At 51.9% G+C, this 21113-nt stretch overlaps 2 protein-coding genes across 6 annotated transcripts in view; both read right to left on the bottom strand.

Annotated features, from left to right (window-relative positions):
- Nucleotides 1-2797: 2797 nt before the first annotated feature.
- On the bottom strand, nucleotides 2798-10175 carry Chadl (chondroadherin like). Of its 2 annotated transcripts, XM_041672698.1 has the most exons (6): nucleotides 10097-10175; nucleotides 8754-8925; nucleotides 6285-7979; nucleotides 5687-5853; nucleotides 3427-3625; nucleotides 2798-3227 (listed from the first exon to the last, which is right to left on the bottom strand). In XM_041672698.1, the coding sequence occupies exons 1-5, from the start codon at nucleotides 10102-10104 to the stop codon at nucleotides 3436-3438; spliced, it is 2232 nt and encodes a 743-aa protein (XP_041528632.1). In that variant the 5' UTR covers nucleotides 10105-10175; the 3' UTR covers nucleotides 2798-3227; nucleotides 3427-3435. The 2 variants fall into 2 exon arrangements, with proteins under 2 accessions (XP_041528632.1, XP_041528631.1); XM_041672697.1 differs by having other exon boundaries at nucleotides 2798-3625.
- A 4977-nt stretch (nucleotides 10176-15152) lies between these two features.
- The window catches only part of Rangap1 (Ran GTPase activating protein 1), a 37376-nt gene continuing 31415 nt past the window's right edge, over nucleotides 15153-21113 (bottom strand). For all 4 annotated transcript variants that reach the window (XM_041672459.1, XM_041672458.1, XM_041672457.1 and 1 more), the window contains exons 11-16: nucleotides 20185-20371; nucleotides 18890-19009; nucleotides 17268-17370; nucleotides 16441-16529; nucleotides 16214-16335; nucleotides 15153-16009 (exon numbers count right to left, since the gene is read on the bottom strand). In XM_041672459.1, the coding sequence (XP_041528393.1) occupies nucleotides 15940-16009; nucleotides 16214-16335; nucleotides 16441-16529; nucleotides 17268-17370; nucleotides 18890-19009; nucleotides 20185-20371 (691 nt within the window). In that variant the 3' untranslated portion in view covers nucleotides 15153-15939. The remainder of the gene's footprint in view (nucleotides 16010-16213; nucleotides 16336-16440; nucleotides 16530-17267; nucleotides 17371-18889; nucleotides 19010-20184; nucleotides 20372-21113) is intronic.

Below are 21113 nucleotides of genomic sequence, written 5' to 3'. Positions count from 1 at the left end.
GCAGATGGGAAAAAGAAGGCTCAGTAAGAGATAAATTGGTAGCTTAAATATACAGGATAAATACAACAATGGGAATGAGCCTAGGTTGGTCTGCAAAGTTACCACCATTACTGGGACACCCCTTAATGACCTTTCATGACCACTCACCAAGCTTGATGGGCTTCATGCTGAGTCAAGAGCACAGGTGTGGTCCAGCCTTCCTGCAGGCACTGAATCCCCATTGGCTATCAGGCCCAGGGAACATTCGGACAGTGAGCTGGAGTCAGGAGTATGAACCCTGAAGAGTCCACCTCCAGCCAGCATGTACTGGGAAGGGATGTGGTATAGACCAGCAGGGCAGTGGAGTGGGTGTGTGGTGTAGACCAGCAGGACAGTGGAGTGGGTGTGTGGTGTAGACCAGCAGGACAGTGGAGTGGGTGTGTGGTGTAGACCAGCAGGACAGTGGAGTGGGTGTGTGGTGTAGACCAGGACAGTGGAGTGGGTGTGTGGTGTAGACCAGGACAGTGGAGTGGGTGTGCGGTGTAGACCAGCAGGACAGTGGAGTGGGTGTGCGGTGTAGACCAGGACAGTGGAGTGGGTGTGCGGTGTAGACCAGCAGGACAGTGGAGTGGGTGTGCGGTGTAGACCAGGACAGTGGAGTGGGTGTGTGGTGTAGACCAGGACAGTGGAGTGGGTGTGTGGTGTAGACCAGCAGGACAGTGGTGTGGGTGTGCGGTGTAGACCAGCAGGACAGTGGAGTGGGTGTGCGGTGTAGACCAGCAGGACAGTGGAGTGGGTGTGCGGTGTAGACCAGCAGGACAGTGGAGTGGGTGTGCGGTGTAGACCAGCAGGACAGTGGAGTGGGTGTGCGGTGTAGACCAGGATAGTGGAGTGGGTGTGCGGTGTAGACCAGGACAGTGGAGTGGGTGTGCGGTGTAGACCAGGACAGTGGAGTGGGTGTGCGGTGTAGACCAGCAGGACAGTGGAGTGGGTGTGCGGTGTAGACCAGCAGGACAGTGGAGTGGGTGTGCGGTGTAGACCAGCAGGACAGTGGAGTGGGTGTGCGGTGTAGACCAGCAGGACAGTGGAGTGGGTGTGCGGTGTAGACCAGGACAGTGGAGTGGGTGTGCGGTGTAGACCAGGACAGTGGTGTGGGTGTGCGGTGTAGACCAGGACAGTGGAGTGGGTAAGTGCACTTGCCACAAAGCCAAGGACCTGAGTCTGATCCCTGGAACCCACATAGGTGAAAATGACTCCCTCGGGTTGTCCTCAGACCTCTTGTGCACACCAAGATACACGTACAAATAAGTGTGAGAAGTACATGGTGGCTTTGAGGGGAGTATGGGGCCTCTTGGGCTATTTGATCCATTTTGATTTTACAGAGATAATCTCATATAGCCCAATGTGACCTTCCACCATTTTTCCCCTGCTCCTCCAAGGACCAGGATTACAGTCGCTTGTCACTGTCCATGTCTAGTGTTGGCATCTGGGTTCTAGGCGACTCCCATGTACTGATGGCCAACAAAAGGCTGGAGAAGGCAATGTCAGTGAGTGGCAACTGTGTGCTTCTGCTGCTGCCCCTAGAACTAGCTCCAAGTCTGTTTCCTAAGGACTTGTATCCTGCAGCTCAAGATCTTGCTTTCCTTTGTGTGTGCGCACACTTGCATCCACCACCACCTCACCTCTGTCTCGTGCACCCCCTCTCATCTGAATGCTGGTGGAAGCCAGAGGTGTTAGGTCCCCTGGAGCTGGGATTACAAACATCTGTGAGCCATTCCACATGGGTAATGGACTCAAACTCGGGTTTTCTACAAGAGCAGTACATAGATTTATCTCCAGCCCTGGGGTTTCTGTTGTTTGTTGTTCAGTTCAAAGATAATTTGAATAGTCTCCTCCCTCTGGACTCCTACGTGGCCTTATCTGTCTGCATCAGGGCCTCCTACAGGTAGTGGCTCACCCTGCAGACACATGGAGCCTGCTCAGCCTTCCTTCACTGATACATCAAGACACTTAGCTACAACCGAGAGTTCAAGTGCAGAGCAAGCCTTGTGCAGGTCAGAGACACTGGGAACCAGGTGCAGAGTTGGCAAGGAAAACAGACTTCTGAGGGCTGAGAGCGGCTTTGTTCTTCTTGTCCTTGTTCTGCTCCAGTCTTCTGTGTTCTGTTCGTCTACCTTATTTTCCTTCCTCTTTCCTGAGGACTTCCTTCTACGTCTTTCCTAGTGTTTTCCTTCTCCCTTCTTATTTTTTCTCCTTACAGCTAATACACCCCAGCAAAATCAAGAAGTATAAAGATTTTAAGTGGGTGCTTACAATGACTACAAGTAAAAACCTTGTTTTCCATATCCCTACATAATTAAACATTTTACATATTAGAAGTGAAAAATTAGTTGCCCCAAGAACCCGCATACATTCATGTCCAGCAGCTTGTTACAGATTAACAGTGTGAGCAAGCAAGGCATTTTTCTCAGCCAGTTCTTTGACTGGCAGGCTGTATTTCATGGTTACAAAGAAAGAACCAATCATTGTCTAAGACTATATAAGTCTTGAATCACAAATCTAAAGTTTTATATATGAAAAAACAATACCCCCTCATCAACAGTTTTTTAGACCAGGAAGCTGAGGACAAATGGGCACAAGGGATGGTCATCTTTGATCACCAACCCATCCTAACAAGAAAGGCGCGCCAGCCAATAGCTGGACTGCTTTGTTCTTCCCTGACAGTGACGAGTCCCTCACTCAACTCTGCCTTTCTAAACTCCAGTTAACCCAAGCTTTTCACCTCAAAGCTATTAGCAAAAACATCTTTCTTTTAACATTGAATGCTTTATTGAGGCATAACAAATATATGAAAAATTACACGTGTAACATAACATAAACAAAAACAACCAAATCTTATTAACAATTCTATATGTCTAAATTCTTTCTAAAGGTGGTGGTTGAATCACTAATCTGGCCCAGCAGCAATGCCTGGGGAAAGTCAGTCACTATTATTGTAAGTACCAGTACCACTGCCTAGTGGGGGGCTAGAGACCCCCAAGAGTTTTTCTCCAGCCCATAGACAGGGATGTGGTGGACATGGAGTCCTCAGGGCTTTGCCTCTCCACGGCTCACTCGGGTGTGGCTTTGCCAACTGCCTAGCTGTGTTCCATGAGTTCCAACATTGCCTGTTGCTCCCCTCACATGGTCCCCAACATTCAAGGACACCTCAACCTGTGACTGACAGGTGGTGGGAGGCAGAGCCAGGTCTGAGAGCAGAATAGCAAAGCGTGGAGTCAGCAGAGGTCAGTAAAACAGGACTGGGGTAAATACGTGGTGTCCAGTGAGGAAAGCCGCGTTACCGCATCATGCAGCGGGACCGTGGGTCACTGCCCAATTCAGGACCAAGAAAAATCAGGGCTTCCCAGGAGCTTGGGACCCAGACCTCCCTCCCACCTAAGGGCCCACCTTGTCTGTTCATTGATGTCTTCTGTTGCTAGGGCTTCTCCTGGCACTGAACCTGGAGGTTGGAGTCCTCTTGGCCTTCCTGGCAATCCAGCCTGGGCAAACTTCAAAGACAGTAGCTGCAGCTTTCACCTTCTGACCACGGACACTGGGAGGGGTGGCACAGGTGGCCCCTACCCGCAGGTTCAGCCCAATGAGCCACCTGAGGAGGAAAGAGAGATGGGGAGCTCATTGTGGGTGGCATGCACGGGTGAGAGATTTCCCGAGGAGTATGAGGAGAGTCAGGAGCTCTGAGGCAGGGCACCAAAGACAGTCTCCATGGAGAGTTCTGGCTGGGTGGCTCGCCTCCAAGTCACTTGAAGCCTCTGATCCCTTCTGCATAAAAAGAGACAGAAACAGTAGCAGTGCTTACCGTGTGCCAGACATTATACTGACACCTGCTAACAGTACTGAATTCTCCAGCAGCCATGGTTCTGTGGATTAGACTGCTCATCCTTTTCACAGATGGAACGTATTACATCAGAGCCTAGGCTGACCGGCCCTTAGGCTTGCTTGACCCCAGACTTGTTATTCTACTAAAACAACAAAAACAGGGACACCGGGTCTCATATAGCCCAGACGGACGTCAACTTCTGATCTTCCCGTCTCTACCTCCTGAGTGCTGGGGTTACAGATGTGGGCACACACCTGGTACTTATAAAACAGGGACACCAGCAGGCGGATCTCTGTGAGTTCGAGGCCAGCCTGGTCTACAAGAGCTAGTTCCAGGACAGGAACCAAAAGCTACAGAGAAACCCTGCCTCGAAAAATCAAAAAAACAAAAAACAGGGACACCAGGTCTCATATAGCCCAGACGGATGTCAACTTCTGATCTGGTCTCCACCTCCTGAGTGCTGGGGTTACAGATGTCTGCACACACCTGGTATTTATAAAGACCGAACCCTGGGCTTCGTGCTAGGTAAGCAATCTACCAACTGGGCTCTGTCCCCAGCCTTTGTTTTTATTTAATCCAGGCTAATCTCAAACTCCTGATCCTCCTGCCTCTACTTCCCAAGTGCTGGGATTACTGCCATGGTCACTAGCCCAGCTTCTGGTTGCTTTTTTATGTCATCGTGCCAAATACACATATGTATTTTTTTTGGTCCCAGCTCACCAAGAGAGGACGACATCCCACCTTTATGAAGGAGTCAAAAAAGCTCAGTCCACCTGCACCATTGAGTTCTCTTCAGCTTGACTCAAATGACCCACCGAGGAAGAAGGGGCCTCGGTTGGGAATTGCCTCCTCCAGACTGGCCTGTAGACATGTCTATGAGGCACTATCCTGATTAATAATTGAGGTAGGAGGGCCCAGTTCACTGTAGTCAGTGCCAACCTAGGAAGTTGGTCCTGGCTTGTATGGGAAAGCAAAGTGAGCAGGCCAGTCAACAGTCTCCCTGCCTGGCTCTGCCTCAGTGCATCTCCTGCCCTGAGCTCCTGCCCTGGCTGCCCTTGATGAACTATATAATCTGTAAGCTAAACCCATGCCAAGTTGCTTTTTGATTTGTTTTGTTTTGTTGTTTCTGTTTTTTGCTTGATTTTGGTTTTACTTTTTCTCATTTTTCGAGACAGGGTTTCTCTTTTTCTGTGTAGCTTTGGAGCCTGTCTTGAAACTTGCTCTGCAGCCCTGGCTGGCCTCAGACTCACAGAGATCAGCCTGCCCCTGCCTCCTGAGTGCTGGAATTAAAGGCTTGCACTACCACCACCTGGCTTATTTTTGGTTTTTTAAGACAGGCTTTCTCTGTTTAGCCCTGGCTGTCCTCTTGCTCTGTAGACTGAGCTGGCTTCCAACTCAGATCCACCTGCCTCTGCCTCCAAAGTGCTGAGATTTTAAGGCCTGCACCACCGCTGCCTGACTGTTTTGAGATAGGATCTCACTATGTAGCCCTGGCTGGCCTGGCCTGTATCAATCAGGTTGGCCTCCATCTCACAAAGGTCTGCCTGCTTCTGCATCTTGACTGCTGGGACTAAAGGTTGCTGCCACTATGCCCGCCACACCGGTTGTTTTTTGGTCGCAGCGTTTATCAGAGCAACAGAGAGCTAACACCATCCTAGGTACTTAGGAATAGCAATGACTTGGCAAGAGTGCCTTCATGCTTGGCTTGGAGGATCCTCACAGCCGCCCTAAGCTGGCTGGTGGTGCACAGCCACGACACCTCCAGGGAGCTAGCTGGACTTGATGCCAGCAGTTGATGCTGCTGCGGGGGGCTCTGGTGGGGGTGACTACCTGTAGAGCGGGAGCAGTTGGCAGTCACAGTGGAAGGGATTGCCACTGAGGTCGATGAGCTCCAGCCCGCTGAGCCACGGCAGCGCAGGCAGGGACTGAAGTTGGTTCTTCTGCAGGTACAGGTTCCGGAGCCCTGTTCCCAAGCCCGAGAAGGCCCTGGGAGAAATCTGCAAAGAAATGCCAATTCCCGTTGTGTGCCCCTGCCAGGCAGACTGCCCCAGGTCTGCAGGGAAGGTCCATCCTCTCCAGCAGAGAGATGGAAGGCCCAAGTGGGTCCACGTGGGAAGGGCAGTTAATACCCAGCGTGATCTCATTCCAAGTCACACAATGCCCAGCTTCTGTCAGTTAGGCCTGAACCTATCATCGCCATGCCTCTTAGGGACTCTCCACAGCAGTAACTGCGCAGACTCCAGTTCTTCCATGTCCCTCGACAGGCCTCTAGCTGCCCCTGGCCTGACACCCACACCTGAACTCCCTAAGGGTTTAGGGGAATGTTTGGTTTATCTTAGGGCCTTTCTCAAGCCCTGCCTAAAATGCTTGCCGAAGGAATGTACTCCTATGGCCTGTGCTTCCTGCCTGCCCTTCGCCCAGCACCCACCTGCTCCAGGCCACTACTGTTCAGGAAGAGCTGCCGCAGCGACCGCCCCACAGGCTGAAAGGCCCCATCTTGCAGAGCCCTGAATGGGTTCCCCGAGAGCTGCAGCTCTGTGAGTGCCGGCAGCCCCTCCAGGGCGCCTGTGGGCACCTCTCGCAGCTGATTCCTGTCAAGATGCAGCTTCTCCAGCTCCCGAGCTGGCCCCAGCGCCCCAGGTGAAACCTGGGTGATGTGGTTTCCACTCAGGTAAAGACAACGCAAAGCCCGCGCTCCTGCCAGGTCCCCAGGCGCCAGGCGGTCTACCGCGTTGTCCTGGAGGTGTAGCGAGAAAAGGCTGGGTAGGGCGCGCAGAGCAGCCCCCGGGACCCTCAGGAAGCGGTTGTGCTCCAGGTACAGGTAGGCGAGGTGGGGGGCCCCTTCGAGGGCTGCGGCGCTCAGGCCCGAGAGCTGGTTGTCTGAGAGGTAGAGGTAGACCAGGCGCTCCAGGCCCGCCAAGGCGCCGGGCTCCAGCTCCGCGATGCCGCAGTGCTGCAAGTGCAGCGACACCAGGTGGCGCAGGCCCGGGAAGGCGGCGCGGGGCACCGAGGGGAAGTGGTTGCGCCTCAGGTCCAGGAGCTGGGTGTCGTTGGGGAAGCCGCAGGGCACAGCCCGCAGGCCGCGGCCGTCGCAAGCGCTGTGCCGCGTCTCCCCGACGCACACGCAGCCCGGAGGGCAGGGCGTGGCCGTCGCGGCCTCCTGGTGCGGGGAGCGCGGAGGGGCGCGGGGACCGGCGTCGGCCTCGACCTCGTCCTCGTCCTCCGCCGCGTCCCCGGGGCAGCGCAGGTCTGCAGGCCGCAACGCATCCAGGGCCTCGCCTCGCAACCTCCGCGGCCCCCGGCACGCGCCGTCCGAGCGCACGCGGGCGCGCACCAGCCACTCGAGCAGGGGCCGCGCGTGGCAGGCGCACCACAGCGGGTTGCCGTGCAGCCGCAGCCGGCGCAGCTGGCCCGGGCCCTGCAGCGGGGGCAGGCTACTCAGCTGGTTCCCGCGGAGGTCGAGGGTGTGCAGGCGCGGGCAGTGGGCGAAGGCCCGGGGCCCCAGAGCCTGCAGGGCCCCGTGGTCCAGGGCCAGCTCGCGCAGGCCGGGCAGCGCCAGGCCGTCCTCCTCACCCGTGTAGGTGAGCGGGTTGTGGCCCAGCTCCAGACGCGCCAGGCTGCGGGCCTGGGACAGGGCGGCCCCGGGCAGGGCCTGCAGCTCGTTGTGGTGCAGGCTGAGGCGACGCAGAGCCGGCAGACCCGCCAGGGCCTCGGGGGCCAGCACGCTGAGCGCATTGTGGGACAGCTGCAGCCAGCGAGTGCGCAGAAGCCCCTGGAAGGCCATGGCGGGCAGGTAGACCAAGGCGTTGTTGGCCAAGTTAAGTGTGACCAGCGAGCCAAGGGCACCGAAGGTCCCCGGCCGCAGCTCCTCCAGCATGTTCCCCTCCAGCTCCAGCCGCCTCAGTGAGCCTAGCCCGTCCAGAGCCTCCTGGGGCAGCATGCTCAAGCGGTTGGAAGCCAGGTTGAGGAGGAGCAGGCGGCCCAGGCCTCGGAAAGCACCCTCGGCCACCAGCTCCACCTGGCAGTGCCGCAGGTCCAGATGTGTGAGGTAAGGCAGGTCCTGGAAGGCAGCTGGAGGGATGACCTTCAGCAGATTGCCCTGGAGGTCCAGCCTCTGGGTCAGCTGGGGACAGGAGCGGGAAAGGACACTGAGCTGCACTGGAACCTGAGCCTTGGCTTATCCCCGTCACCTCTCTGATTCTCTTGCCACCGAGCAGCCCTCACTGTGCTCTCTTCATTCCTGTCATTGCTCTTGGCATTCTCGTCCATGAACTCATAACTCCAAAGGGCAGAAGAAGTATCTTCTCCCGGCACACCCCCAGTTCACCCCAGAACCTGTCGCGAATGCAATATTTGTAGTCATGCAGATTGTAAATAAATTATATCGTTATTATGGGTTTGTTTGGTTTTGTTTTTTGAGACATGATTCTGGCTGGCCTGGAACTTGGTATGTTGACCAGGCTGGTCTTGAACTCAGTGAGATCCATCCTTCCTAAGTGCTGGGATTAGAGGTGTGAGCCATTGTTACAGGTTGTTTTTTCTTCCCATTTTCTTCCCAGGCTCAAGGAGCGGGACTTGAGAAACCAGACATTGGGGGCAGAACCACCAGTGTGAGCCACGGCTCGTGCCACTCTTCCCCTCTTAGCACACTGCTAACCCATGCCAGTGTGACCCGTCTTAGCACACCGCTAACCCATGCCAGTGTGACCCGTCTTAGCACACCGCTAACCCATGCCAGTGTGACCCGTCTTAGCAAACCGCTAACCCATGCCAGTGTGACCCGTCTTAGCAAACCACTAACCCATGCCAGTGTGACCCGTCTTAGCAAACCACTAACCCATGCCAGTGTGACCCGTCTTAGCACACTGCTAACCCATGCCAGTGTGACCCGCCTGACCTCGGGGATGGTGTTCGGCACCTCGGTGAGGTTCTGGTGGCAGCAGGTCACGTGCCGCCTGGAGCTGTCACAGACACAGGTCTGTGGGCATCGCTGGGCAGCTACGTGCCAAGCTGGGCCCAGTAGCAACACCAAAAGCAGCAGCATGAAGACAGGGGTGGAGCTCTGGGGCCTGGGAGGAGAGGGAGAGCTGATGTTCATGGGGCCTCGACCCTGGTGGGCACCAAACCCGATCCAGGACAACTAAGACCCCTGCAGGCCTTCATTCTCTGGGCCCAGAAAAGTGCCATGGCTTGGGCCCCTTCCTTCACCTCCCACAGGAGCAGCTTGTAATCAGCTTTGATTTACTGAGGAGGAACTCAGATGCAGAAAATCAACCTGACTCTGCACTTCATTGGGGAGGTGCAGATGTTGAAGGACCTGAAGTCCCTGAGTGAGTCTGTCTTCTACCCAGAGACACGCTATCATGGTAAGCAGGCAGCTCAGGCTTCTTTTGTCCTCGTGTTACCTGAGGACCACACAGTTCACTGGCCTGATACAGGGGAATGGAGGACCTGGGGTTTGGACTGCACCAGGCAAGATGTATCTCCCTTGTCTGCCTACCTTTCCACCACTCCACCGCACAACTACAGTCACTGCCCATCCCATCTCACGGATGGTTGTTGCCATCGTGGCTTTCCTGTCCTTCCCTGGGCTCCACCTAGCAACCAAGGGAATTTTCCAGACTACAGACAGGCTCCATGATACCCACAACAGAAATCTCCCAGCATCTGACTGAAGGATGTAAACATTCTCCATCACACGCCTCAGGTGGTTTGGGTACCCACTGCACGGGTCCAGCACCACCTAATTCTCTCAGCTCCTCCTTTCAATATACTTGGGCCATGTGTGAATGCCGAGCTCCTTCCCTGATGCTGGGCTGAAACCTCATCCCATGGGCCTCCCCATAACTACTCCCAGGATTGTTACTGTCTGCCATTGTCTCCTTAGTCTCAGAATTCACCCCCCTTCTCAGCGCTGGTGGCTTTCTCTAGACTCTGGCTTGAGATAGGGTAGGAAGGGGGCCCGTTAGGCTGATTTCCTGAAGAGACAAAGGTCCAGGACATAGACAGCTGCCATGGATCTCTCTTCACCTGGCCCCAAAAGACTAAGCCACAGAACTGCACCAGAACAGCTACATCCCCCTTTCTTCTTTAAGGGCCACCTCTGGAGAACCTCAGGTACAAGGAAGATCCTGTGGCCTACCCCCAGCTCCTCAGAGGCACAAAAGAAGAATACGGTATCATCTATGGCCACCTAGGTCATCTATGACTCCCTTGCACCCTCAGGGCCCCAAAACTCACCTCTCCATGCCGACTGGAACTGCCAGCCCTGTCTGGAGGCCCTGCACAAGGGAAAGACCAGGGACAGTCCCCGACTGGATGCCGGCACTACCCCCCCCCTCCCTTGCCCATAGGCTTGGCAGCAGGGACAGAGCTGAATGGGAAGCATTGTCGGCAGCCTGGCCGAGCTGGGGCTTCCCCAGGCTGTGGGCAGGGGGTGGGAGCTCGGCTGGAGTTACAGGCTGCCTGTCCAGCACAGACCTAACAACATGGTCCGGGCCTGAGTCCTTGGACTGGTGGGGGTGGGTGGGAGGTCTGGAGGAGCCTGCGCGTGGGTCAGTATCCCTGGGCTCCTGCAGACTCTGTGGGAGCTAGGAAGAGCTCAACAGCTGGAAGTTAGAACTAGCTCACCAGGTTGCTGCAGGGGTTAAGGTAGGGAACCTGGACCCCAGGCAGGTGCTCAGAACCCTTAACTCCTTCCTGTCTGTACCTGCACTCACACACACTGAAGCTGCACACTTTCCTTTCTGCTTCCCCAGCAGGTTACTGAGGATTATCCAAATGGATGTCTAGAGTCTGTTCGTAGTTTTAAACTGTTATAGGGTATTGTATTCTATTTTTTTTTTTTTTTTTGGTTTTTTGAGACAGGGTTTCTCTGAGGCTTTGGAGCCTGTCCTGGAACTATCTCTGTAGACCCGGCTGGTTTCGAACTCCCAGAGATCCGCCTGCCTCTGCCTCCCGAGTACTGGGATTAAAGGCGTGCGCCACCACCGCCCGGCAGGGTATTGTATTCTATAAACAGACCTAAGACCTAACCAGTCAGTGGTGTCTGCCTATATCCCAGCACTCAGGAGGCTGAGCCAGAAGGATCATAACTTCAGGCCAGCATAAACTACATAGCAAGACTGCCCCACCCACAAAGGACCAGACTTACTGGTTAATCTAAGATAGTTTAAGGTTTTCGGTTTTCTTTACTTTTTATATTTGTGCTTAGCCTGCATGTGTGCATTGCACAGTACGCATGCCTGGCACCCACTGAGGGCAGAAGAGGGCACCAGACCCCCTGAACCTCCATGTGCTGGGAACTGAACCCAGGTCCTCTACAAGAGCAGCCCGTGCTCTCAGCCCATGAGCCACCTGTCCAGCCCTGTCTTTAAAAATATCTATTTTTATCATTCCCTGCCTTTCTGTAAAATGTGGTTAGCAATAGATGTGGGAATTCAAGCCCAGCCTCAGCTACACAGCAAATTAGAGGCCAACCTGAAATAACTAAAACCCTTGAAAATAAAAGGTAAGCTGGGTGGTGGTGGCACACGCCTTTTAATCTCGGCAGTGGGGAGGCAGAGGCAGGTGGATCTCTGAGTTTGAGGTCAGCCTGGCCTACAAAGCAAGTTTCAGGACAGCTAGAGCTACACAGATAAACCCTGTCTCGAAAAGCCAAAAAACAAAACAATCGGCACCTACAGTGCATCTGGATCATATCACTCATATCTTTAAAACCCACGTTTCTGTTGACTTTTTAGCTTTCGTTTTACAGTGTGCTTGGCTTTTTGAGACGGTATTATGTAACCCTCCCTGGCTGGGTCCACACTTGCTGTGCACCTAGGACTACCCTTGCAAGTGTGTGCCACCATTGAGTTCAGCTAACTTATGTATAGCTGTTTTGGTTTTTGTTTGGTTTGCTTTGGTTTTTGGCTAATTTACACGTAGTTGTGGCTTTTTGTTTTTGTCTGTGCCCAAGACAGGGTTTCTTTTCTTTTCTTGGTTTTTCAAGACAGGGTTTCCTCTGTAGCTTTGGAGCCTGTCCTGGAACTTGCTCTGTAGACCAGACTGGCATCGAACTCGAGAGATCCGCCTGCCTCTGCCTCCCAAGTGCTGGGATTAAAGGCGTGCACCACCACTACCAGGCTCAAGACAGGGTTTCTCTGTGCAACCCAATCTGTCTTGAACTCACTGTGCAGACCAGGCTGGCCTTAAACTTGCACATATGCGAACAAGAGTTTTAGACATTTTATTCAGTTGCCTTTATTTCTTGTTTAACTGTTCTGGCTGGGACTTGTAGCATCACCAAGTTGAATGTAAATAGTCGTTTTTATTTTGTAATAATTTGCCTCCCCCGCAACAGATTTTCACTCAACCCTTCATGTAGCCTGTGCTGTTCAGGAGCCCATGGAGGTCAGAAGAGTGTGTGGAATCTCCTGGAACTTGAGTTACAGGTTCTTGTGAGCCCCAAGTGGGTGCTGAACCTGGACCCTCTGCAAGAGCAGCATATATTCTCAGTTACGGAGCCACCTCTCTAGCCCAAACACAATTTTATGATTGGTTTTTAGTGTTGGAGCTGTAGGAGGCACAGAAGTTCTTGTGTTTTCTTTTGTTGTTTTGTTTTTTTGAGACAAGGTTTCTCTGTATAGCTTTAGAGCCTATCCTGGCACTGGCTTTGTAGACCTGGCTGGCCTTGAACTCTAAGAGACCCGCCCACCTCTGCCTCCCGAGTGCTGCCTGCCCGGTCCCCCTTGTTCTTAATGTGCATCTATTTATCTTAAATTATCTGTGTATGGGATATACACACACACACACACACACACACACACACACACACACACACCCCATACATGAATGCTGATTCCCTCAGAGGCCAAAGGAGCTAATGATCCTCTGAGCTGGAGTTACAGGGAGTTGTGCACCACCCAGTGTGGGTGCAGAGAACTAAACTCAGGGCCTCTTGTAAGAGCAGTATACAGTATACACACTTAACCACTTGAACCATCTTTCAGCTCATTTTGTTTTGAGACAAGCTTCAAATGTAGTCCTGGCTGACCTGGAATTCACTCTGTAAGTGAGGCTGGTCTTGAATTCAAGTGATTCTTCCCTGCCTTCTACATGTTTTTTGAGATAAAAATTTCACTATGTAGTTTGGTGCCAAATTTTCAGATTTATGTACTTTATTATGTGTATGAATGTTTGCCTGCATGTCTATCTGCACTATGGTCTCTGAGAGGGCAGAAGAGGGCATCAGACTTCCTAGAGCAGGAGTTATAGATGGTTGTGAATGGCCATGTAAGTGCAAAGAAGCGAACCAAGTCCTTTGCAAGAATGGCAAGCGCTCTTAACCACTGAGCCAACTCTCTAGCCTTGGCTTCATATTTTCAATCCTCCTGCCTCCGCTTCCTAGATGTTAGAATACTTTGACAAACCTTACATTAGTTATGGTTGTATAACCTTCCCAGCTTTTTTGTTTGAGATAGGGTCTTATGTACCCAGGCTTGCCTTGAACAATATGCAAGAGAGAAGCCTTTAATTTATAATTCTCCTGGCTCCTCCCGGGTGTTGAAATGCTGGGATGACAAGCATGTGGCAATGTAATAGTTTGTACCATCATCTTTTTTTCTTGTTTAAACAGGTTTCTCTGTGTAGCTCTGGCTGTCAGGGAACCTGCTGACCCTGAACTCAGAAATCTACCTGCTTCTGTGTCCTCATCTCTGGGATTAAAGGCATTCCCTGCCGGCTCCCGGAGACAGGGTTTCTCTGCAACTTTGGAACTTGTCCTGGAACTAGCTCTTGTAGACCAGGCTGGCCTCGAACTCACAGAGATCCGCCTGCCTCTGCCTCCCGAGTGCTGGGATTAAAGGCATGCGCCACCACCGCCTGGCTCCGGCTTTCACTTTTTAAAACTTTTTAATGTATTGTGTATATGAGCATAGGAACATGTATGCCACAGCATATATGTGGCAATTGGAAGACAAATTGCAGGAACAGGTTTTCTCCTCCTAATTCAGGAGTCCGGGCCTAAATTCAGGAGTCAGGCTTGGAGGTAAATGTCTTTATCTGTTGAGCCACCTCACCAGCCCCTTAATTTTAATGTATGTGTATTAAAATGCTAATGTATAATTTTCACACTTTGGGGTGGATACAAAGATAACAGCATGTGTCAAGGTCAGAAGATAACCTGGGGGGTGGAGGGAGGGCAGCTCTCTTTCTACCCTTAGGGTTAAACTTTGGATGTCAGGTTTGGCAGTGGCTACCTTTCTGGCCAATCTTTTATTTTTAGGGGGCTGGAGAGATGGTTCAGATGTTAAGAGCATTGACTGCTCTTCCCGAAGACATGGCTCACAACTGTCTAGTGGACCAGACACCCTCACAGACACGCAGGCAAACTACCAATGCACATAAAGTAAAAATATACTTAAAGGCTGCTATTTAACACCACAATATCAGCTGGAGCCGGGCGGTGGTGGCGCACATCTTTAATCCCAGCACTCGGGAGGCAGAGGCAGGCAGATTGAGTTTGAGGCCAGCCTAGTTTACAAAGTGAGTTCCAGGAAAGCCAGGGCTACAGAGAGAAACCCTGTCTCAAAAAAACAAAAACAAAGTTTATTGCTCTTACAGAGGGCCACAGTTCTACAGTTCAGTTCCCAGCACCCACGCGGAGCCTCACAAAGCCTATAACCTCCAGTTCCAGGGAATTCAACTTCCTGGGACCGGAGCTATGGGTAGTTGTGAGCTGCCATGTGGGTGCTGGGAACTGAACTGTGGATCACCCAGACAGCAAGTGCGCTCACTGGCTGAGCCATCTCTACTTCCCCAGCAAGTGTTTAAGCTGAGCCTTATCCAGAGAAGGGGGTATTGATGGTCCGCTGTGAGGTAGATGAGCTCTTGTCTAAAGTAAAGGTTTATTTACACTCTACCTAGGAAGGTCAGCCTCAAATCACTACTGGAAGGTAGGTAGGCCCCCAGCCCTCTTCTCTATCACGCGCCACCCTCCTGGCTTCCCATCCGAACCTCAAAACTGTTTGAGATTCCTTAGTACTTGAAGGTTTCCCTCCTCCCTGTCCACACCCTTGGTCACTACTGTGAAACCTCCATGCCAGACTGGAAGCTCCAAAGTGCAAGCAGGTAGAAAGAGACCTAGGCCACCCCTCTGTATGTGCGCATGTACATAGCCCTACCTACCCAGCTTTTTACAGGATCTTGGAGATCTGATCATGTTGCATAGAAAGTTGTCTTAACCACTGAAACACCAAACCATCATCCCAGTCCTGAGATGTCCCCACTTTTGATGAAAACGCTTCTGAGTCTCTGTAGCTACCACAGTGACTTTTATTTATGAAGCTCCCAGGCACAGCCTAGACACACAATACAAAGGAAAGCAGGAGGTGGCCACATAGCCACCAAGGGAAGTCACAGGGCAGCTCCTACCCAGCTCAGTCCCCACTACACAGGTTCTCTCCTGCCTCAGAAAACCCTCAAAGAGCAGCCCGATGTGTAGCTCAGGCATTAGGGGGACCTGCCCTTCCCTTCCCAGGATGAAGAACAGGTCTGGGCCAGCCAAGGTGCTTCCTCTGGGTATAAGAGCCAGGGCACCCCAGGCAATTCCTACTCCTGGGCTATTTGGGGTTGGCCCCTGCCTCCTTTCGACCACTTGGCTGAGACCAGAGTTTTACACTCTGATGACAGCTCCACCTCTGACAGTTCCTTAGACACGGTGGAGACAGCAGGGCACAGTAACTTCCCAGGCTTTGGTGGGACAGAAAGGCAGGGTAGCAGGACAGCCAACAGGGCCTACGGCTAAGTGGGCGGAAGTTTAATAAGAGCGGCTTTCAGCCCTGTCCCCTGGGTGTCCCCCACAGTGGACCTGGGTTAGTCCAGCAGGGAAGATGAACATCTGAAGTCCAGACCGGAAGTACATACCTACACACACCACACTGACACACGTACTCAAGGAACCAACATGACACAGGAGACAAAGACCCTCCCCTGCCTCTGGTCAAAGTCCTATCCAATGGAGACGTTGGCTGAGCTCAATCCATCCAAGTCCCCTTATTCACTGGTTCAGGGTAAGGGCCGAGAAGAAGCTGGTTTTAAGCTTAGATCTTGTACAGTGTCTGCAGCAGATTGTGGCGAGCAAAAGAGCAGATTTCCAGTGCGCCATTGGGCCTGTGGGAAGACAGTGCAGTGAGTGCAGGGATAGCTCAGGGAGTGGGGGGGGGGGGGGGGATATGTCAGACTCTGCAAGGACAATGTGAGTAACTCTGGCCTTTACATGGGGGCTGGGACAGGACTCTTGAGGACGCATGTGCCCTGACCAGTCAAGGAGTCTTTCTCAGGCAAGAATGGGCAGAACAATGAGGCCACACTTACTTTGTCACAAATGCCAACAGCAGGGGTACAAGGGTTTTGGGGAAGTAATCCTGCTGCACCATGTGGTTCAGCACCATCAGGGGGCCATACAGACTCGGGATGGCCTTGATCTTGTCTTCACTCTGCAAATAAAAGTGTGTGAGCTCCACAGTCACCTGTGAGACCCTACTGAGAGTGTCGTCGGGGGAAGTGGCCTTCTCCGGGCCTGCCACTTCTCGAAGCCTCACCTTGAGCAGACCCATGTGGATGAGTAGTCTGGTGAGGAAGGTGTTGGAATTGAAAGATGAGGAGCTGAAGGCCTTCTTCATGAGGGCATCTACAGGGGCAGAAATGGAGCGTGGCAGGATGCACGCAGGAGAGGGTTAGATATAAGTCAAGGGTATCTGAGCCCCTAAGTTCTGCCCTGTCAAGGGGTAGACATGGGAGGGACAACAGGTATAGTAGATGGGCGGGGGTGCCAGCACCAATGGGAGACTCAGTTTACCAGCTGCAATGCCTTCTCCACTTGGCCCCTTATAAAATGGGTGTGGTGACAGTACCCATTCTGTTGACCTTGCACATGGGGCCAGGGGCCATGGAAACCACCAGGGAAGGTTTTGGGTATCAGGCAAGAAAAGAAGACTGATGGGACTGTGCAAAAGAATTTAGGTCTCTTGCATCTTTAGAAGTTCATGATTCCTGGAGAGCTGCTTCCTCGCTAGCCTCCCCACCAGTGAACAGCCCCCTAAGAAGCATGTGTTTCTGCTCCCTTTTTCTTGCCAGAAGCTAGCCCTTCCCTGGGACTTCTGGTCAAACCTGACACACCTGGAGGCTCTAATGGCTGTGACAAAGTGTAAGGTGACAAGGGCTGAAGATTAGCAAAGAGTCCAGGAAAGCTTGTGAAGGTGACCACATGTGCAAAGTCTCCCACGGGGCACAAAGGCTGCAGACTGGACTATCAGGCTTTTTGACTATCTGCCCTGGCCACTCTTAGACCAAGTTCTAACTATATACAACAGGCACACAGAACACAGGACAGCATCCGGGTCTACCAGCCCCACCCAGCTCACGTTACCGACGGCATCCAGCACTGCTGTCTTCACTGAGGCTTCGTCCCTGTACACAGATGCTACCTTCAAGAAGGCTGAGACAACCTTCTCAGGGTCGGAGGTATCAGTCTGAAGACAGAGGTAATGGCTGGTTAGGGGCCACAGCCCCTTGGCTCCAACTTGGTGGAAAGTAACTGCAAAAGGCCCTGGCAATATTTGAGACCCTGGGGGGCAAGGACTTGATTTGTCCCAAATTATTCCCTAGAGTCTGGTGAAAACCTGGTCCACAACAGGTATGAGCAGCAAATGAAGTAAATGAGTTCCATCCATTCTCTTCAGGGAAAGGCCACCATCATCTTACTCTAACACTAGAAAGGAATGGCCACCATCATAATCGAACACTAAAAATCAGCCAGAGGAAGCCAATATTTACACAGGAAGGCTTGGCTCTCTTCTGTCAACAATGAAGAAATGTAGAAAAAGCCAATTTTCAAAACTAGTGGCCCCAGTTTCAAGTGTGGGATCCACTCACTAGAAGCTCTTGAGAACTCTGAGCCAAGAAAACGTTGAGCAGGGCGATGGTGGCGCACGCCTTTAATCCCAGCACTCGGGAGGCAGAGGTAGGCGGATCTCTGTGAGTTCGAGACCAGCCTGGTCTACAGAGCTAGTTCCAGGACAGGCTCCAAAGCCACAGAGAAACCCTGTCTCGAAAAACCAAAAAAAAAAAAAAAAAAAAAAAAAAAGAAAAAAGAAAATGTTGAATAGCATGGAATGAAAATGTTCATACCAAATAATCTCATTTGTCATGAAGTAACATCACAGAGAAGTTTTCTGGCTGCTGTCAATTGAGCTCCAATCTTTTTATTGTTTGTTTTTGTTTTGTTTTGTTTTGTTCTTCAGGACAGGGCTTCTCTGTAGCTTTGGAGCCTGTCCTGGAACTCACTCTGTAGACCAGGCTGGCCTCGAACTCACAGAGATACACCTGTCTCTGCCTCCCGAGTGTGGGATTAAAGGTGTGCACCATCACCACCCGGCTTAGTTTTCTTCAGTATACTGTAAGAGTGGACTGGCAAGACAGTTCAACAGATAAGGGAACTTGCCACCAAGCCTGAACACCTGAGTCTGATCCTTTGGTAGGAGAGAACCAACTTCTGTAAGCTGTCCTCTGACCTCCATACACATACAAAATAAAATGGGTTTTTAAAAATTTATTGACAGGGTCCTACTATGTATCTTTAGCTGGTCTTGAACTCACAGAAGACCACCTGCCTCCCAAGGCTGAACTTATAGGTGTGTGTAACTATGTGACAAAATGTAATGCTTTTAAGAACCAGGAGGACATACATGGTCCCCTGTCAGTTGACATGGAGAAGTACAATGTCAGGGGCTACTCTTCCCTGAATGACCATCTCATGAGCTACACAGATGCCCGGGAAAGGGGATGTGCTCTAGAAAGAGCTAGACAAGCAGAAGCCCGTGGAACATAATGAGGGCATACACAAGTGTGAGACTGGAAAAAAAGTCAGATTCCCTAACTCTAGTTTCTGCTGGGACATGGCAGGGATCCTTGTGACAGACACACTGTATGTAGTTCACAGACAAATCTAAGAGAGGGATGTAGAGGTCCTGAAGCTGGGAGAGCTCTTACCTGCTGGACTATCAGCACGGAGACCTTGGGACCAAGGCGCAGGAGCTTCTCTGGGGAGGGGAATGACAGGAAGGTGGAGAGGTCTGTGGGAGGCGGGGAGGACAGCACGGTAGCTGGCTCCTGAGAAACAGGTGACATGGGCTCTGTAGATTCCTCCACCCGGTTGTGCCCATTCCCACTCCAATAACACCATTTCTCTAGCCAGGTCTAGACTTAGCTCTCCCTCACAGGACCCTATGTAGAGCATATGGCTTCTACAGGTGCTGATCCAGATGTTCCTGAAGACTCTGGGGTAAGGGACAAGACACTGTCGCCTTAGCACTCCAGGTGCAGCTTTGCTATGTGAATAAGGCCAGTGCCTGGGTCAGTGCTGCCAACAAGTACCAGGTGCCCAGGGAAACGCAACCCTGAGAGGCACTTTGTCAGTTAACTGCTCCCAGAGCCCAGAAAAGCAGCCCTGATCTGCAGGGGTATGGGCAGTCAGATGGCTCCACCCAGACTCTGGGAGTTTTATTTTGGAACCTATGAGATACAAACAAATCACCAATGGGCTCAGGCAAGAAACTCAAGTCTCTCTCAACCTCAGTGACAATCTCTAGACTGTCCCTAGGAGGCTGTTGTGGGATATTTATACACCATGGGAAGGTATATTTGCTGAGATTAGTGTAATAAAAACCTGAACAACCAATAGCTAGGGAGGAGGTATAGGCGGGATTTCTGGGGAGAGAGGGAAAGAGATGAATCTAGGCATGTGAGACTCCAGTAGACACAGAGAAGCAGGGTAGCCATACATGACAAAGCACAGATTAATATAAGTGGGTTAATTTAAGTTATAAAAGCTAGTTAAAAACAAGCCTAAGCTAAGAGCATGTTCTTATAATTAAGTCCCCATGTCATTATTTGGGAGCTGGCTGTAGGGAAAGAGAAGACTCGGTACAGAAGCCACCAAGATAACCTAGTGGTGGAGAGGAGAAAAGACTTTGTACTATGTAGCCCAAAACTTTTCAGCAATCCTCCTGCATCATTCTTTAAAGTGCTGGGATTACAGGCATGAGTCATGTTCAGCTATGCTTTTTTTGTATTCAATAAATAAATCTATGCAAAGTACTATGTGTTGGAAGCACAGCACACATGTACACTTGCATTCTGGTAAAACACTCAAAAAGATCTCGCCCCTGGAATGATTTTCTGAGAACCATGCTATCCAGTTGGTGCTTGTAGCTATTAGATTTTAAATAGTTATATCCCAACAGGCTTTCAGGGGCCCAGGACTCTGATCCCAGCAACAAACTCACCCCACTGTTAGGGTCTGTAATCTTCCGTGAGGGTGTAGCTGACTCCTCTCCTTGCCCTCGCTGCTGCGGCTCTTCGTCTTCATCCTCCTCCTCTTCGTCCTCATCTTCATCCTCCTCCTCCTCCTCCTCATCATCATCCTCTTCTCCCTCCTCATCTTCCTCCTCCTCATCCTCTCCCTCATCATCACTGCAGAGAGAAGCCAGCTAGAGCCTAGCAGCCCATGCGGATTCGGAGCCTATGGATTCTGGCCAGGCCCAGGAGCACTGCTCATAGGATGGCACTCAAGGACCACCAGAGTGTCATTTGTTTATCATTCCCAAGGGATGCTTCCCATGTAACAGACACAGAATAATCAGAAATGGTCTCTGTCCCAGAGCCTCAGGTTCTGGGGTCCTGCCATCAGCATCTCATGTGACCACAGGATGATATGACATTCTAGCTCTCTGGAGATTTGGTCTACATTTGAGTCCCCAATCCTGAAAACACCGAAGTGTCTGACACGTGAATGAAGCCTCCCTGGGGGTGACAGAGGCACAGGAGATGGTGCTGCAAAAATGTCACCCCACTGCTGCCCACCTCAGCATCTCCCTCTTGGCTCAACCGCTTCTACTCCTATCAGCCACTAAGAACTGAACCCATCCCCTTCAGTGCCTGAGCCTCCCACACCTCCATGTGCTGCTTCTGCTAACACATCTGCTGGGAGTGATAGCACACATCTTTAATCCCAGCGACTGGAAGGCAGAGGTAGGGTCATAGAGCAAAACCCTGTCTCAAAAAAAATAAACCGGCGAGTGGGGCTAGAGAGATCCCGAGTGGTTAAGAGCAATGGTTGCTCCTGCAGAATACTGAAGTTCAATTCCCAGCACCCACACAGTGGCTCACAGCTGCCTTTAACTCCTCTCCTGGGAGAGATGATGCAGGTCTGTAA

Source organism: Microtus oregoni, unplaced genomic scaffold, assembly GCF_018167655.1.
Source record: "Microtus oregoni isolate MIOR12 unplaced genomic scaffold, Mior012 000022F_ref0000154, whole genome shotgun sequence".
Taxonomy (NCBI): Eukaryota; Metazoa; Chordata; class Mammalia; order Rodentia; family Cricetidae; genus Microtus; species Microtus oregoni.
The sequence above is the reverse complement of the archived record's forward strand: the minus strand, read 5'-3'. Positions and strand labels throughout refer to the sequence as shown.